Source organism: Eleutherodactylus coqui, chromosome 9, assembly GCF_035609145.1.
Source record: "Eleutherodactylus coqui strain aEleCoq1 chromosome 9, aEleCoq1.hap1, whole genome shotgun sequence".
In the NCBI taxonomy this organism is placed as follows: Eukaryota; Metazoa; Chordata; class Amphibia; order Anura; family Eleutherodactylidae; genus Eleutherodactylus; species Eleutherodactylus coqui.
The window spans coordinates 68,970,228-68,988,194 of record NC_089845.1 but is presented as its reverse complement, the minus strand read 5'-3'; the positions used below and the strand labels follow the sequence as shown (position 1 = coordinate 68,988,194).

Here is a 17,967-nt window from a genome sequence, read left to right as displayed (position 1 = left end):
ACCAAACAAGGACCTGACAGACCCAAGATCCTACAGACCAATAGCACTACTAAACTGTGATTACAAGTTTCTGTCCAAAATACTAGCCAACAGACTCCAGCTAATCCTCCCATCCATACTAGACCCAGCACAGAAAGGCTTCACACAGGGGAGGAGTGCTTTAAAGAACATCAGAGCCGCCATAGCGGCGACGGTGGCAGCACAAAACCCCGAGGGCCAGACTACGATGCTACTGAGTCTGGACGCAGAAAAAGCCTTCGATAAGATGGCCTGGCCATTCTTAAACATAATATTGGAAAGAAGAGGTTTTGGACAGATCTTTGCGAATTACATAGACACGACGCAAATGAACGCCACTACCACCCTTACAGTCAACGGCCTTAACACCCCCAACATAGATCTATTTAGAGGAGCCAGACAAGGCTGCCCTCTCTCACCACTGTTATTTAATCTATCAATAGACCCCCTATTGAGATATTTGACACAAACGACACTCTTTACAGGGGCGACCTGCGGAGGTACCAAGATAAAAGTTGAAGCATTTGCAGACGACCTCCTATTGGTGATAAATAACCCCAGGGAAACACTAACCCCCATATTACAAGACGTCAAGAAAATCGGTAAACTCTCGGGCTATACTTTAAATCTAGACAAAACAGAGGCTTTGCTTCTCAGAGGACCGGCCAAACCCCCGTGGTCAACACAATACCCATTTAAGTGGGAAAAACACGCTATACAATACTTGGGAGTACAAATCACAAGAAGTCCACTCAAACTATATAACACAAATATAGAACCCCACATCAAAAAACTAGAAATTACCCTAAACACATGGAAAAACTTTGCGATCTCCTTCTTGGGAAGGATAAGCCTAATAAAAATGATAGAATTTCCCCGCTTATTATATATTCTACACTCACTACCCATATTTTTAAAACTAAAAGATATAAAAAGAATAAACTACCTATATAGGAACTTCATATGGGGGGGAAGAAGACCGCGTATCGCGCTCAAAGCGCTACAGAAACACAGAGAGAACGGAGGAACTAACTTACCTAATCTCAGAGACTACAATCTAGCAGCCCAGGCGCGAATCATCCACGACTGGATTCACGATAAGTCATATTTCACAAACAGACCACTTGAACAGGAGATGGTCGGCACAACACGACTCCAGAACATCCTCCATCACACATATGCAGAACTCCCAGAAAAAACTAAAAAGAATCCCTTGATACTGACGGCCTGGAAAACATGGAATAAACTGCGCAAAGATAGCCAAACATCGCCACAAACATCACTGTATTTGTCACTAATGAACAACCCCAACTTCCAGGACGGTAATCCCCACAATATATTTGTGGAATGGGAGGCCCAAGGAATACACACTATAGACAAACTATTACACATAAGAGAACGACGAGTCTTAACGCACGACGAAATGAAACAAAAATACCCCGAACTCCGAATTCCACTATTCTCATACCTGCAAGCCAGACACTACATCACAGAACTCATACCACGATTACAAGAAACTGATTGGGTACAAACAGGCGATACATGGATGACCAGGAGGACGGGTCCGCGGGGCATGATCTCAAAGTTGTACAGGGCAATAAGAAATAGGAGAGAGCAGGAGGATATTGATCCGGGGGTGGGCAAATGGGCCACGGACAACCCCGATTTCACACCGACACTGATAATGAAATCCCTAACATCGGCACATAGATATTTACCATCGGCCAGGTTCCTGGAGATGAGATTGCAAATCGTTCATAGGTCATACCTAACCCCAAGCAGAGGATACCACATAGGAATTTACAACACATCTAACTGCTTCAAATGTCAAGCACCACACGCAAACCTATATCACAGTTTATGGACATGCCCCTCAATACAGGAATTTTGGACACGAATAGGCGACTACACAAAAACACACCTGACGAATTTTTGCCCACAAGAACCAACATGGGCAATACTTGGCTATCTAGATCCTGAAATCTACCACTGCTCAAGGGGTGTCAGGAAATTACTGCATTTCATAGCAGCAGGACTAAAGGCCATTTTACAGACATGGATACAACCAACAGGGCCACCATTCAGACTGTTCCTGGACAAGCTAGCGTTTCTGTTTCAAATGGACTGGGCAGAAACATCGCTTTTTAAAGAAAAAAAGGTACAAGCCTTCTTTGAAACCTGGGGGAGTTTCATTCAATTATTACCACAAAGGGTAAAAGATAGACTGAGAAGCTCCTTCCACTATACTTGCTGGTTCCAGGAACAGGTGGCAATAGGAGACATACCTGTTTAGGGTGAAACATAGACCGTGCCGTAGCCGTGCAGGGCCTCCACAAATTTTTGCAGATCCTCAACAAACAGGTCAGTAGACCAAAAAAAAATAAAAACCTGTGGTCAAAATGGGTCAAAGTTTTGATTTAATATATATAATTTGTTTGATTTAATGTTTTATTTTATATTTTATAAAAATACAAAAAAAATGCAGGTTGATACAAGACACAAAGAAGAATCCTGCAAAACTATGATAACACTGAATGTATGTTTTAATCTGTTTAATAAAGACAAATTTAAAAAAAAAAACAGGGGAAGTAAAAAACAAAACCACGGTTAAATCAAGTAATCAATTGATGGAAACAGTAGGGGTAGGGGACCTGCTCCAGACAGTTGGTGGCATTCTAAAGGAATGGAGCTGTGATGTCATGGAAAAGGTGTCTTCAGCATAGAGGTGATACTGAAAGCCAAATAACCTGATGGTGTGTCCAATAGGGGCTATGTAGATAAAGAAGAGGAGGGGGCTGAGGACTGAGCCCTGGGGGACCCCAACAGCAAAGGGAAAAGGTGAGGAGGTAGAGCCTGCAAAGGATATGCTGAATGAGATGTCAGCTAGGTAGGAGTAGAACCAGGAAAGAGCAGTGTCCTTTAGGCCGATGGAGCAAAGCATATTGAGGCGGAGTTTGTGGTCAACAGTATAAAATGGTGCAGAGATGTCAAAGAAGATCAGTAGGGAGTAGTTATGCCTCGACTCAGCTGTCAGGAGGTTGTTTGATACTTTATTAAGGCCGTTTTCTATTGAGTGTAGAGGGCAGAAGCCGGACTGTAGGGAGTCAAGAAGAAAGTTTTCTGAGAGTGAACTTATAAGGAGTAAACCAGGCATTCTAATAGTTTGGAGATGAAGGGGAGATTTGAGATGGATTGGTAACTGGCAGCATTTCTAATTGAGTTAATTTTTAAAAAATGAAATGGGAAAATGTCTAACTTTCACCTTGATATGTGGGCTATGTTCTATTTTGAATAATATATGGTTATATGAGATTTCCAAAAGATTGCATTCTTTTTTTCATTACATTTATTTACATTTTACACAATGTCCCAAGTTTTTGGGAATTGGGGTTGTACTGGAGCGTCTTTTCTTAGAACCCTTGACACGGGTTACATATCAATAACACATCTCAGCTTAGCGCACTATGGTGATAGCACAGCATGACTACACTATTTGCATAGTGTAGCCTGCCATTCAAACTGAATAGCAGCAGCTGCACTATGAAAATTGTGTATGAATGTTTGCTGAACATGCTAAACAAATGTACCTGGCAATAAAATATTTGTTTTAAGGATGATACATCTATATTTTGCCCAACATATCAACTAATGCCTCATATTTACTTGCAGAAGCAGTCTGGCCCTGAGGTGCTAGAGGAGCCCTCAGGGTGTCAGTAAATTCTGTTTTTTCATTTAGAATATGTAAGACAGTCCACGTGATCTAATAGTACAGGTATCACTAATAGACTATAAGTCTACATGGTGCACTAAAAAAATCTATGTGACTGGCATCCTATACAAGCCTATCTATGTGCAAGTATAATGCTAATCAGCCATCCCCACAATCCATTGTAGCTGTGAGAGTGGTTGTTCATCAGTATTTTGCGCCTGTGCTACCTCCCCTATATAGCATTATGCCTTTCTGCATGCTTCTGGAAGCTGGTGATTGTACCTGCCCTTGTACCTTTGCATCAGTAATTATAGCCTTTTTTTTGCAATTTTGCATGGATTTGATCCCTTTTGAATGAATTGTTTAACAATTTTCTCATTAATTCGTAGAAAAAAACAACACAGGAATGGCACAATGCATAGCTATAAGAAAATATGATCCAAGGTTGTTATTTTATAGGGAATAGAAGTGGTTACTGAAGTAGACATTTGGGTAGAGGCGACAGATGCTCTTAAAGGGTTCAGTTACATGGGTGTTTTTTTAACGTGCAAATTTTTTGTGTGCAGAACGCAAACCCACAAAAATTTGCATGACCGAAGTGGGTGGCACACAGAAAAAATGCACTTGGCCACGTTTTTCCGCACAAAAATTGCACTGCCCTGCAGCAGGGGATTCCTTGGATGTGAAACCCCTGGATGCTGTCACATCCAGGGGTTTCACCTTTGGTCAATGGGGTCAGCAGCAGCAGCTGCAGCCCCATTGACATACAGAGAACATCGCGAGCCACTGCTACAGCTGTGACAGCTGTGGCAGAAGATTTCTTCATCTCTGCGAGGAGTCCCATTGTCACTAAACACTGTGACAGCATTGTCGCAGCGTCCAGTGACAATGGGACTCCCCGCGGAGATGAAGAAATCCTATGCCACAGCTGTAGCAGAGGATCTCGATCTTCTCCCGTTGAATTCAATGGAGCCGGTGCTACAGCTGGCGCCATTGAAAGCAATGGGCTGCCCCAAGCCCTGCAGTGATTTTTGTGGAAGGGCTTTAAATATAAACCCTTCCCTGGAAATCATCCCTAAAATGTGTAAAAAAAAAAAAAAAAAAAAAATATATATATATATATATATATATATATATATATATATATATGTGTATGTGTATATATATATATATATATATATATATATATATACACACACTCACCTCTCTGCGGCTGCCGGGGCTCAGGCATGTCTGGTCGGGTTTTCTCCTGAACTGCTATGAAAAGCTTTCAACAGGTGGGGTTTTAAAATGCCTGCCTGCTAAAAGGGCTACCTCTGATTGGCTGAGCACTGTGACCAATCAAATGCAGTTCTCAGCTGTCATTCAATAGCTGAGTGCTGCCTCTGATTAGTCACAGTGCTCATCCAATCAGAGGCAGCCCTTTCAGCAGGCGGGGATTTTAAATCCCTGCCTGCTGAAAGCTCTTCATAGCAGTTCAGGAGAAGCCCTGGCTAGATGCGCCTGAGCTCCGACAGCGGCAGAGAGGTGAGTATATATGTATTTTTATTTGTTACACATTTTAAGGATGATTTTTCAGGGAAGGGCTTATATTTAAAGCCCTTCCCCGAAAATCACTGCAGGGCTTGCTGGCAGCCCATTGCTTTTAATGGAGCTGGCTATTGAATTCAATAGGAGAACATCGCGCTCCTCTGCCACAGCTGTCACAGCCATGCCAGAGGATCATGATCTTCACTGTATGTTCTCAATGGGGTCAGTGCTGCTGCCACCGGCCCAATTGACAGCGACAGCATCTAGGGGTTTCACATCCAAAAAAGATGGATGCCGCAGTTACCTGCATTTTAAAATCCGCTGCCCTATATTTACCGCTGTGCATTTTTGTGCACAGATAAATATCGGGCATGTAACTGCTGCCATTGAAAAGCATTGGATCTATATAGATGTGGATCGCAAACGCAGGTAACATACGCACATTAAAACACCCGTGTGACTGAGCCTTAAGGATGGGTTATTAGGTTGGGAAATAAAGGTGGCATCTACTTTGCCTCAAGAAAAGAAGGTGTCATCATTAGCATAAAAGGGCTTTCCTTTAATTTTACTAATGAGTCTATGTAGCTCTGTCACAGGATGTTGTCATAGTTAATGTATTTACAGAAAGTTAAAAAAATATATATTTGGATTATTTTCTTGAAATACAAAATCCATACTGATATTATAAATGTGAAAGTAACTCTGTCTGTCTGTCTGTTATCTTTTCATGGCTAAACCGCTGAAGCGATTTTGATAAAATTTGGCAGGGAAAATGCTTGCATCTTGAGGAAGGATATATGCTACGTTTTATTCCAAAACCTTCTCTAGGGAGCGCGACATGACAGATTTATTTGGTGATGCACAGGCGCACCTCCGCTCTGGAGGCAGGTGGAAGGGGGTGCAGATCATAAGCTATGCCTACACAAATGGGAAGACACATGAGCACAGATGTCGTTGCCGCACATATGCACTTATTAAGCTAGCAGGAATACCTGGAATTGCCCCAGATTAAAATTTGAACGAAAGATACATTAACATGGATTGAGATTTTAAAGAAAATCTGCGTTGCCCGTAGCAACCAGTCACAGCACAGCTTTTATTTTACCTCAGCAGTATAACAAATAGCAACCAATCACAGCACAGCTTTTATTTTACCTCAGCTGTGTAAGAAATGAAAGCTGAGTTCTAGCAACCAATCACAGCGCAGCTTTCTTTTTATCTTAGCAGTATAACAAATGAGATGAGCTGGGCTATACAACACAAACAAACTAGCAAAAGATGAAAAGATCAAAAATGTAATGTACAGAACTGTGCTTATATAGCATATTGCAATTACATTTATTTCACTATTTCAACTTTTTACATTTCAATATACAACAAAACACAATGTTTAAGGAAAGGTTAAACCATGAAAATCAACATAAAATGTTATTCATGAAATCATTAATGCATTTTGTATTATTAAATTATATGCAATTAAGAGATTTAAGATGAGATTTACATATATTCAAGGTTCAAGATCAAAGTGTTGATTATACTGATAATCGTCAGTCCGAGAGAACAGAAAAGCAAGCTGTTAAAAGTCTGAATAGCTGAATAGTCAGCTATTTTTAAAAATGTTAAACAATATTTTTTATAAAGCAAATATTTCAGCATGTCACAATAATTACATTAGGATACGAATAATTTTAATGTTCCATCACTAATAGAGATGAGCGAGCATACTCGTCCGAGCTTGATGCTCGTTCGAGTATTAGGGTGCTCGAGATGCTCGTTACTCAAGACGAGCACCACGAGGTACTCGTCTCGATTAAACGAGCACTAACCATTGAATTCAATGGAGCCGGCAATACAGCCGCCTCTATTGAAAGCAATGGGCTGCCGGCAAACGCGATGAATTTTCGGGAAGGGCTTAAAAATATAAGCCCTTCCCTGAAATTCATCCAGAAATGTGTAAAAAGTAAAAAAAAATATATACTCACCTTGTCCTGGCAGAACGATGTTAGTCCATTGAAAGCAATGGGCTGCCGGTGAGGGCGGGATGAATTTTTGGGAAGGGCTTAAAAATATAAGCTCTTACCTGAAAATCATCCTAAAATGTGTAAAAAAAAAAAAAAAAATGTATACTCACCTTTCTGCTGCAGCCGGAGTTCAGCCGCGTCTGGCCGGCAGTTCTCCTGAACTGCTTTCTGTAGTATTCAGCAGGTGGGGATTTAAAATCCCCACCTGCTGAATGAGCTGCCTCTGATTGGTCACAGCCTCACCAATCAGAGGCAGCTCTCACTCACACCCATTCATGAATTCATGAATGGGTGTGAGTGAGAGCTGCCCCTGATTGGTCCCTGTGCTGAGCCAATCAGAAGCAGCTCTCACTCACACCCATTCATGAATTGGTCCCCTGCTGTGTGAGCGGCGCGGGGTGTCCGGCGCCACGTGGTGTGAGCAGTGTGGGGAGCCGACTGTCTCCGGCACATTCGGGTGCCTGCTCTTCTGCGCTGCTCGTCCCGGCTCTTTCCCCTTTTCTGGTCCCCCGTCCTGGCGTTGGAGCGGTACTTCTTGTTCCTCCGCACGGAGGGGTGCCCGCTCTGCAGGGTGTTCCGGCGCCATGCCGGTCGGGTGGCGTGTGGTGCCGGCGGTGTTCTGGCTCGTCAAGAAGCGGCTCAGCGGGGTGTTGTTCACTGGCGACGGCTCTCCTCTTCTTCTTCTGCCTCTCACCATGCCGGTAAGTTGGTTTTTTGTTTGTCTTCTCGGTTTGCTGTACGGTAACGGCGGTGGAGCTCCGGACCGTGCTCCCTTACTCCTCCATGCTTAGGCCACGCCCCCCAGGGCTTATATTTTTAAGCCCTTTCCAAAAATTCATCCCGCGCTCGCCGGCAGCCCATTGCTTTCAATGGAGCCGGCTGTATTGCCGGCTCCATTGAATTCAATGGGCTAACATCGTTCTTGCTGAACGATCGTTATGCTGACAGTGGGGCGGGGGGGGGGGTCTCACTCTTGCCACTATTGTGGCTTAATAGTGAGACCTCGGAGCCCGAAATGCAGCCCTGCATGTTGCTCCTCGACTGCCCTATCCATTTCTGTGTTTTACATGACTTTGGTGATTTGCTAAGATTTTCACAAATGAGAATCTTAGCGGAGCACCAGTCATATACAAAAATGCTCGAGTCGCCCATTGACTTCAATGGGGTTCGTTACTCGAAACGAACTCTCGAGCATCACTGAAAGTTCGACTCGCGTAACGAGCACTCGGGCATTTTGGTGCTCGCTCATCTCTAATCACTAACTAAAAACTAAGCTTTGTGATTTAACACCTTAATTACTGCCAATACATCTTTTTATGGGCTCTATTCCGATGCATGTGCCCTTTTATGATGTATCGAAATAAGGCCAGCATGGGTGTACCAATTTGTAAAAGAGCGAGGGCTTGGCTGTTTGATAGCTGGGCTCTAGCGCAAATGACTAGGAGCAGAGAAACCTCTGACCACAGCCACTGAACTCTTTACATGCCATTGTTAATGCATCCCTGCCAGGTAAGAGACTGATAGATGTGATCACAGAGTGCGAGCTGGTTGCTGTGGCACCTGGAGGCTTGATAATGGCCTCCAGATCTATACAGAGGAAGAGTTTAATAGGCCAATTGTTACGTTCATGCTGACCATTTATGCACCATGCCCAGCAAAGACACAAGACGGTGTTCACACAGGAAAAATAGAACCATTAACCTACAAAAACAAGGGGAGAAGATGGGGAATCAAGGCCTACCAGCTAAAGAGGGGAAAATCCCAACAAGGACAGCTGTGGCAGTGGATTCTTTACTCCCTGTGGGAAGTCCCCTTGTCCCTGGTCAGGGACAAGGGGACCCCCTGCAGGGAATATTGACGTGCACCACAGACCTATGGTGCACGCATGTCTTGCATTTTGCAAGTACGTGCATTTGCACACCTGTAAAACATGAACATGTGAACACACCATAGAGAACCAATGGTTCTAATAGATGCATGGTTTTGTGCAGATGTATGTACGCACATGAACATGCTCATCTGAATGAGGCCTCAGTTATTAGGATGCTTTTAAATGTTTCCCATTAATTGTTTGTACTCTTATTTTTTAGGACATTTTTTCAGTCAATAAGATTAAGGGCATCACTAAGTTGATCGAACTTGGCTTTCCTAAAGTTTAGCATGAAACTTTCTCTTGATGGACAAGTTAAAATTTATTATGTTATGGTTGCTATTTCCTAGGTGCCCCCCAATCTGCACCCCTGTTATTCTGTCAGGTCTGTTGGTTAATATTAACTACAAAATGTCTGTCTTCCTAGTTGGGTACTGTACAAGTTGGGTAGGATAATTATTCTGAGTAATTGAGAGGAAGTTGTTACCTTTATGAGATCTGCAGGTTTTGGCTTCCCAGTTTATATCCAGATTGTTGAAGTCCCCCCATAATAATTGCCTCAATGTGATTTGCTGCTTCATCTATTTGTTTTAATAATAGATTTTCAGAAGCTTCTGTTATATTTGTTGGTCTATAGAAAACCCCTATGAGGATTTTATTGTCATTTTTCCCTCCATGTATTTCCACCCATAGAGACTGTATATGTTCAACTCCCTCTCATATAGCTTCCTGTAATGTGGGCTTTAAACAGTATTTTACATAGACACAAACCCCTCCCCATTACTGTTTTTCATGATCCCTTCTGAACAGATTGTACCCCTGTAAGCTTACTGCCCAATCATAGCTTCTATTCAACCAGGTCTCTGTTATTCCCACTATATCAGAGCAGAATCAATGGCTGAAACAAGAATTGAATAAACTAAAGGTTTAAAAAATCCCAACTGAATACCGAATTACTTAAATAGATTAGTATGCTTACACCTTTTGATCGATGACCACATGCTTTCTTAAAGATGTTCACAAGCAAGGTTAACATGTAGAGCTGGATGGGGTCATGGCAACTGCACCGCAGTAACATATCTCTTGTAAGACCAAAGAATCAACTCTCCCGCTCATAGTTTTGGATAACTATTTAGAATAATGGATGTAACTACAACTGCATTTACTGTATAGTTTATGTAAAAAACGAATAAAATATTTGTTGTTTGTAAAAACCAAATAAAATTAATCCCAGCACTACAATCTAGAAATACAGTGACTAGAGAATTGTCTGTATTCAGAATTATCTCAGAAGAGAGAATCACCCTAGAAGATGACATGCAAGCAATTTGTGAACCCAGAGGAGTTTCCCCCTTAGCTGGCCTCTCCGGCTGAGAGCTTTTAAACTGTCACACCTGAACAAAATGACCTGTTCTGCCACAGTAAAAGCAACAGTTCATGGATAACCGTTTCCCTTACCATTTATTTTTCTTGGACAGTGCACCCAATTGCATGGGTTCTTCTGAATCAGAGGTCCCCATAAAAGTAACCTCTAAATGCTCACTATTCCTCTCTCCCACCCAACAACAATATTGTTGGGTGAGAGAGAAGCTATGAATGGCCAAAGTCATATCTTAATCAAGAGTCTTAGGAATGGGATACTGAATCATTTAATCCGTAATTTTATTAGATAACTCAAAACAAAAGTGACATTTTAGCACAGGCTTGTTCCATTGGGCCTCTGTAGCCCACCAGCAGGACTCTGCACAAAAATCTTCTATAGTTGACCTACCTTGTCTCAACTCTTCAATTTTACTTTTAGCAAGGGTGACCCTTTTAGGATCATTGTAAAGTAAACCTAATGCAGAAAAAAAAAATGGTCCATAGACAATGGGCCCTTAAGAGGATAGCAGTAAAGAAAAAGACCAAGCCTCAGGGTGCCCATGTAACCAAGATATTATTATCCCCACCCTTTGGGACTCATAATGTGAAGACAAGGGACACAGCTTAACATGCAGCTTTCTGTACCTGTGAAAAACAACAAACTCCTTCCTGTTGCTAGAGAAACAATCAGACAAATCTGAATTAGGCTCTTTACAAGGGACCAACCAAACCATCTTTTGCTTAATATCAGTCACCTCATGGAAATGAGCTGTAAGCTGATTAGCCAATACCTCAATGGGATCCATAATGACATTAAACTCAAAAGACCCTGCTGAAAAAAAAATCAGGCTGATTATTCTGCTATGTCCGTGTTGAGCAATTATGCACCATGTCCAGCACAGACACAAGACAGGGATCACATGGGACAAATAAACTCTAGAAATTCCCATGTAAAACACTAAAACCACCACCCAACACAAATAGAGGGAAAAGATGGGGAATTGAGCCCTACCAACCAGAAGGGGAAAATACCCCTGCCTAAGGTTAGGTGATCGTCCCATCAAGCACGACCCCATATCTCGGACCTAGGCCAACTATAATAATCCTATGTAGAGAAAGAAAATGTCAATAAGCACGTGTTAACAACTAATATCAGCAGGAGCAATGGCAAGAACAACTCCAATATAGAAATAAATCAATACACTAAAAATCCATACACCAACTACTAAGCTTAATTTGGATGGCAGCACCTTGGAAAAGGGAGTAGACCAACCTTATGCAAGAGAGATAAATAATCAGCAACTAGTGAGAGCAGGGGTTGAAGTACATAAACCTGCTCTCAAAAAGACACAAACCACCCAGGGGAATTTCAACATATGACTTCAATAACCCATTATCAACAATGGGGAACCCAAGGGGATAGCAAATGTACAAACTCAATGTACCGGCAATCCATTTCCGCCACACAGCCAGTATACTACGGCCGTGTCATGGCTGTTGAGCATGACACTAATGTAATATACTACAATAAACTACTAAGGTTTATTATAAGACATAACATTCAAGTTCCTTATTGAGACAACAATAGAAGAAAAGTTTAGTTAATATGGTAAAAAATATAAAAATACAGTAGTGCCTTGGGTTAAGAGTTTAATTTTGTCCCATGACGGAGCTCTTAACCCAAAACACTCGTAAGTCAAATCAATTTTCCCCAATTAAATGAATGGAAAAGCCATTAATTTGTTCTGGGTCGTGTAGCTCTTCCACTGATTTCAATGGGGATAGCAGTGCCCCATTGAAAGCAATAGGATGCCAGCACCCCTGCAGTGATTTTGGGGGAAGGGCTTTAAATATAAGCCCTTCCCTGAAATCATCCCTAGCTGTAGTAAAAAAATAAAAAATATATATACTCAATAGAGTTGAGAGAACATACTCTGCCGAGCTTGATGCTCGTTCGAGTATTAGCCTACTCGATGGTGCTCGTTACTCGAACGAGCATCACGCTGTGTTCGACCCCACCCCAGTTTTTGGCTCCTCCCCACTGTGACGTGCCTGTTTTGGTCCCTCCCTGCCGCGACACAGCGCACGTGTCAACGTCAAATTTTTTGGCTGGCTGGCTGGAGAGAGAAACAGAGAGCGAGACAAAAAAAGAAAAGCTCGGCCCACAGGCGTCCCACATACAAAACTGCTCGAGTCTCCCATTGTAGCCAATGGGGTTCATTACGCAAATAGAGCTCTCGAATTTTACAAAAAGCTCGACTCGAATAACGAGGACCCGAGCATTTGGGTGCTTGCTCATCTCTAATATTCACCTGTCTGCCGGCACTCAGGCGTGTCTAGCCACCGCTTGTTCTCCCTGCATTGCTCTGAAGTTTTTCAGCAGGCAGGGATTAAAAATGCAGGGAGAACAAGTGGCGGCTAGACATGTCTGAGCCCCGGCAGCAGTGGACAGGTGAGTATATATTTTTTTATAACAGCTAGGGAAGATTTTCAGGGAACGGCTTATATTTAAAGCCCTTCCCCAAAAATCACTGCAGGAGTTGCCGACAGGCCATTGCTTTCAATGGGGCCACCGGCAGCAGCGGCGGCCCCATTGAGAGCAAAGCTCCTAACCCAAGTTTTTGCTCTTAAATCAGAGCAAAAATTTGGGAGGAGCCTGCTCTCAAGTCAAAAAACTTTTAAGCTGAGGCACTCTTAACCCAAGGTATCACTGTATATAAAAAGTGAGAACCTTACCCTTACTATGTAAAAAAAAAAATCACAAAATTGGTATTTCCATGTTTGTAATAACCCACATAAAAAGCTAGCAGGTTTTTAACTTGTATGGTTAATGCCATAAAAATATAAAAAACAAGGTGTTAGTGAAATGACTATAACTCCATTTTCTATCCATTTTTGATTATGCTCCTTCCATTTTGTATGCTTCTGTATTTGTCATGTTTTTGTACTTTTCCTTTAAGAAGATTTGCAGAAATGTCCTAAAGAATAAAAAGGACCTTAGTGGCTAGAACATTCCAAGGAAGAGATTGAGAAAGCAGTCTCAATCGCCCAGGTCATAACGCCCTGTTCTCAATTTGTTCCTAAACATTTTATTGTTTAGCATCCTTTGTAGCCTTGTTTTGAGAACCATGGTGCCACAGCACCTGGGAGAACTCTGTTTGGCATTTTAAATGTTAATAGCCTTTTATGCATATTCATATTTGTGTTTAGTTTTATGAACCAATGGTGATAAATGAATTATAATAAATTATAATTATTGTCATTGAGGCGTGTACCTCTATAAAAACTACTGCCTGTCAATTAATAAACAGATAACTTTTGATTGCATCAGGTTGTGTTGTAGTATAACAAGTTATTTTCTGAGCTCACTTATATACTTCTAACTAATTTGGACTCCAAAATCATACCATATAGCAAATATAGATTTATTTGCACTAACAATGGCCAAAATAACACATTTTGTATATCTCATCTCACAAAAAAAGGGAATAAAATGTAATCAAAAAGCCATATGAATAACTAAAAGACCTTAAACAGCACCGATGATGAAAAAAATGTTAGGGGTCTTTCAGTGCGGTAATAAGGGGAAAAAAAGATGCAATGGTAGCAATGCATATGAAAAGCTATATCAATTTGGTATCAATATAATTGTACTGATCAGTATAAGTAATTTAATATATTATTTATACTGCATGATGAACACTATAAAAAATAGATTTAAAAAAAATGACGGAATTATAGATTGTGTTAATCTTGCCTCCAAAAAAAATGGACTAAACACTGGTCAAAAATGTTCCGAAAAATGAGATCAATGAAGAATAGGGTTCGCCTCTCAAAAAATTAACTCCCAAAGAGCTCCATAGATGGAAAAATAAAATTGTTATGGCTATTGGAATTCAATGACAGAAAAGAAAATTTTTTAAAAGCGTTTTTAGTTTACAAAATAGGAAAACATTAAAAAAAACCTGTATAAATGTGGTATCGCTGCAATTATGTTGACCCAGAGAATAGTTCTGTATGCTGATTGCCATACAAATTGAATATAAAAAAACAGTAGTGGAGTTTCTTTTTTTTTTTTCAATCCCCACCTCAAAAAATATATAAAAAGTTATACAATACATTTACCCCACAATGATGGTGTTATAAAATGCAAATTGTCCTAAACAAAAAATGCTCTCATAGGTCTAAGTCATAAGTTAAAAATGTATGGTTCTAGGAATGCAACAGTTAAATAAAAAAAACAACAGCTTTTCCTTAAAGGGGTTGTCCCGTGGCAGCAAGTGGGGTTATACACTTCTGTATGGCCATATTAATGCACTTTGTAATATACATCGTGCATTAAATATGAGCCATACAGAAGTTATTCACTTACCTGCTCCGTTGCTGGCGTCCCCGTCGCCATGGTGCCGTCTAGTTTCAGCGTCTAATCGCCGGATTAGACGCGCTTGCGCAGATCGGTCTTCTGCCATCTCGCTCCGGCAGCAGTGGCGTTCTGGCTCCGCCCCCTTGTACGCGTCATCACGTAGCTCCGCCCCATCACATGTGCCGATTCCAGCCTCCTGATTGGCTGGAATCGGCACATGTGAAGGGGCGGAGCTACGCGATGACGCGTACAAGGGGGCGGAGCCAGAATGCCGCTCGTGCCGGGGCGAAGAGATGGGAGAAGACCCTTCTGCGCAAGCGCGTCTAATCAGGAGATTAGATGCTGAAATTAGACGGAGCCATGGAGACGGGGACGCCAGCGCAGGGAAGGTAAGTGAATAACTTCTGTATGGCTCATATTTAATGCACGATGTATATTACAAAGTGCATTAATATGGCCATACAGAAGTGTATAACCCCACTTGCTGCCGCGGGACAACCCCTTTAAATTAGTTCCTAAAATGGGCTAGTCATTAAGGAGTTAAGTAAGAAATATGATACATGCAAAACATTGCATATAAAATATTAGATTATTAACAAGAAGTTAGCAGTCAGTAACATATGTTATTTTAGGAGCAGAACTAAAAAAAGAACATTTAGCAGTTTGTGTAGAAATCTGACAAAGCTCAAATTTTTTTTCTTTACACTTTCAGGAACTATATGCTTTTATTGTTACACTTAATGATCTTTCTGCTGCAAGAAAAGGTGTAATTAGAAAGGAAATGCTCGGAATTGGCCATAAAATCAGCATGCAATAATGTAACAAACAAATGTACCAAGTTATATTATTTGAATATTATATTTACCAAAAACCATTAGCATAGAAAAGTTTATACATTCCGGAAAACAAACATAAGTCTTTCTTGTTCAAGGTAACAGAACTGCACAACATCAAAACTATAACACGACTGCCTCGAGAGACCAAGAAACATGCAGTAGCAATTATCTTTCATGATGAGACTTCAAAGACATTTGCCTGTGAGTCAGGTAAGCAATTACTACTATATTTGTGTTACAAAAAAACTCAGCTGGTTTCAAAACAATAGTCTAAAACATGATAAAGTATTTTATTTACACTGTGAAGCCAGGAAAGGTTTTGACAATTTTTATAATACCATATAGCCTCCAATATAACAACAGTAATATGTGAATTAGGGTGCGTTCACTTACAACAATGCATTCCCTATGGTGTGTTCACATGTCCGTACTTTGTAGGTGCGTGCCTGCAAAGATAGGGCATGCGTACACCACAGGGAATGCACGCATTGTTTTCAATAGAGCCGCAGCTGCTGCTACCGGCTCCATTGAAAACAATGCTCTGCCAGCTCCCTGCATTCTTTTTCAGGGAAGGGCTTTACATATAAGCCCTTCCTTGAAAAAGAAACATTTTAGTGCAAAAAACACCCAAAAGCTTACCTCTCCGCCACTGCCGTGACCCCCGCGGGGATGAAGAACCCCTGCTAGTTAAAAGAATTCCCTGCTGATACATCTGCCACATCTGTGGCAGATGCAGCAGAGGAATTCTTCAATTCTCAACCGCAGCTATCACACATGACAGCTGCGGTAGAGAATCCTGCTGCCGGCATCTCCGTCAATGGCTTTTCAAGGAAGGGCTTCATAAGCCCTTCCCTGAAAAGCCATTTAAAAAAGTGTATAAAAAAAAAAAAAAAACAATACTCACCTCCCTTCAGCTGCCGGGCTCAGCCGCGACTTCTGGTGCTGTCCCGGCTCTGTAGTTCTGAGCTATCAGCAGACGGGGATTTAAAATCCCCGCCTGCTGGTAGCTCTGATTGTGATTGGCTGAAGTGCTTGCTGCTAGCTGAGAACTATAGAGCCGGGGACAGTGCCAGAAGTTGCCGCTGGGCCCCGGCAGCTATCAATGCCTTTTCAAGCCTTTTAAAATAGTGTACAAAAAAAAATAATAATAATACTCACCTGCCGGGGCTCAGCTGTCTGCCGCTGTCCCCGGCTTTGTAGTGCTGCTGAGCTATCAGCAGCTGGGGATTTAGGATCCCCGCCTACTGGTAGTTCTAATTGTGATTGGCTGAACTGCTCAGCAAATCACAATCAGAGCTTCCAACAGGCGGGTATTTTAAATCCCTGGCTGCTGATAGCTCAGTACTACACAGCCGGGGCCAGCGGCAGAAGTCCCGGCTGAGCCCCGGCAGGTAAGTATAGATTTTTTTCCACTCTATATTAAAAGGCTTTTCAGGGAAGGGCTGAAGCCCTTCCCTGAAAAGCCATTGACGGCTGCTGGGCGACTTCTGCCGCTGTGCCCGGCTCTATAGTTCTCAGCTAGCAGCATGTGGGGATTTAAATCCCCGCCTGCTGGTAGCTCTGATTGTGATTGGCTGAAGTACTTCAGCCAATCACAATCAGAGCTACCAGCAGGCATGGATTTTAAATCCCCGCATGCTGCTATCTGAGAACTTTACAGCCAGGGACAGCGGCAGAAGCCGCCGCTGAGCCCCGGCAGCTGAAAGGGGGTGGGTATTGATTTTTTTTTAATTCACTTTTTTAAATGGCTTTTCAGGGGAGGGCTAATAAAGCCCTTCCCTGAAAAAGCCATTGACGGGGATGCCGGCAGCAGGATTCTCTACTGCAGCTGTCATGTGTGATAGCTGCGGTTGGGAATTAAATAATTCCTCTGCTGCATATGCTGCATTCAGCCCTTCCCTGAAAAAGAATGCAGGGGGCTGGCAGAGCATTGTTTTCAATGGAGCCACCGGCAGCAGCCGCGGCTCCATTGACAACAAGCACGCAGCTGTGTTCACGCGTGTTTTTGCTCGTACCTAGGTGCGGACGTATGTACACACCTAAGTACGCACAAAAACACGCTCAAGCGAACGCACCATTAGTCTGTTAAGTTATACCAATTGTACATGAATTGAGATATCATGGGACAAAATAAAAGTTGCAATTTACTTGAATTCACCCATTTAAGGATAAGATATTTGTGCCAAAACACTGTGGAAAAATTGAAAAGCTTAAAACTAAAAGAGCTTTTAATATGATGCATGCTATAAAAGGGAGAA

At 41.9% G+C, this 17,967-nt stretch overlaps 1 protein-coding gene across 1 annotated transcript in view; it reads left to right on the top strand.

Annotated features, from left to right (window-relative positions):
* DOK6 (docking protein 6) overlaps positions 1 to 17,967 on the top strand; it is a 506,258-nt gene that overhangs the window by 181,223 nt on the left and 307,068 nt on the right. The window contains exon 3 of the mRNA XM_066578847.1: positions 15,805 to 15,919. Coding sequence (XP_066434944.1) covers positions 15,805 to 15,919 — 115 coding nt within the window. The remainder of the gene's footprint in view (positions 1 to 15,804; positions 15,920 to 17,967) is intronic.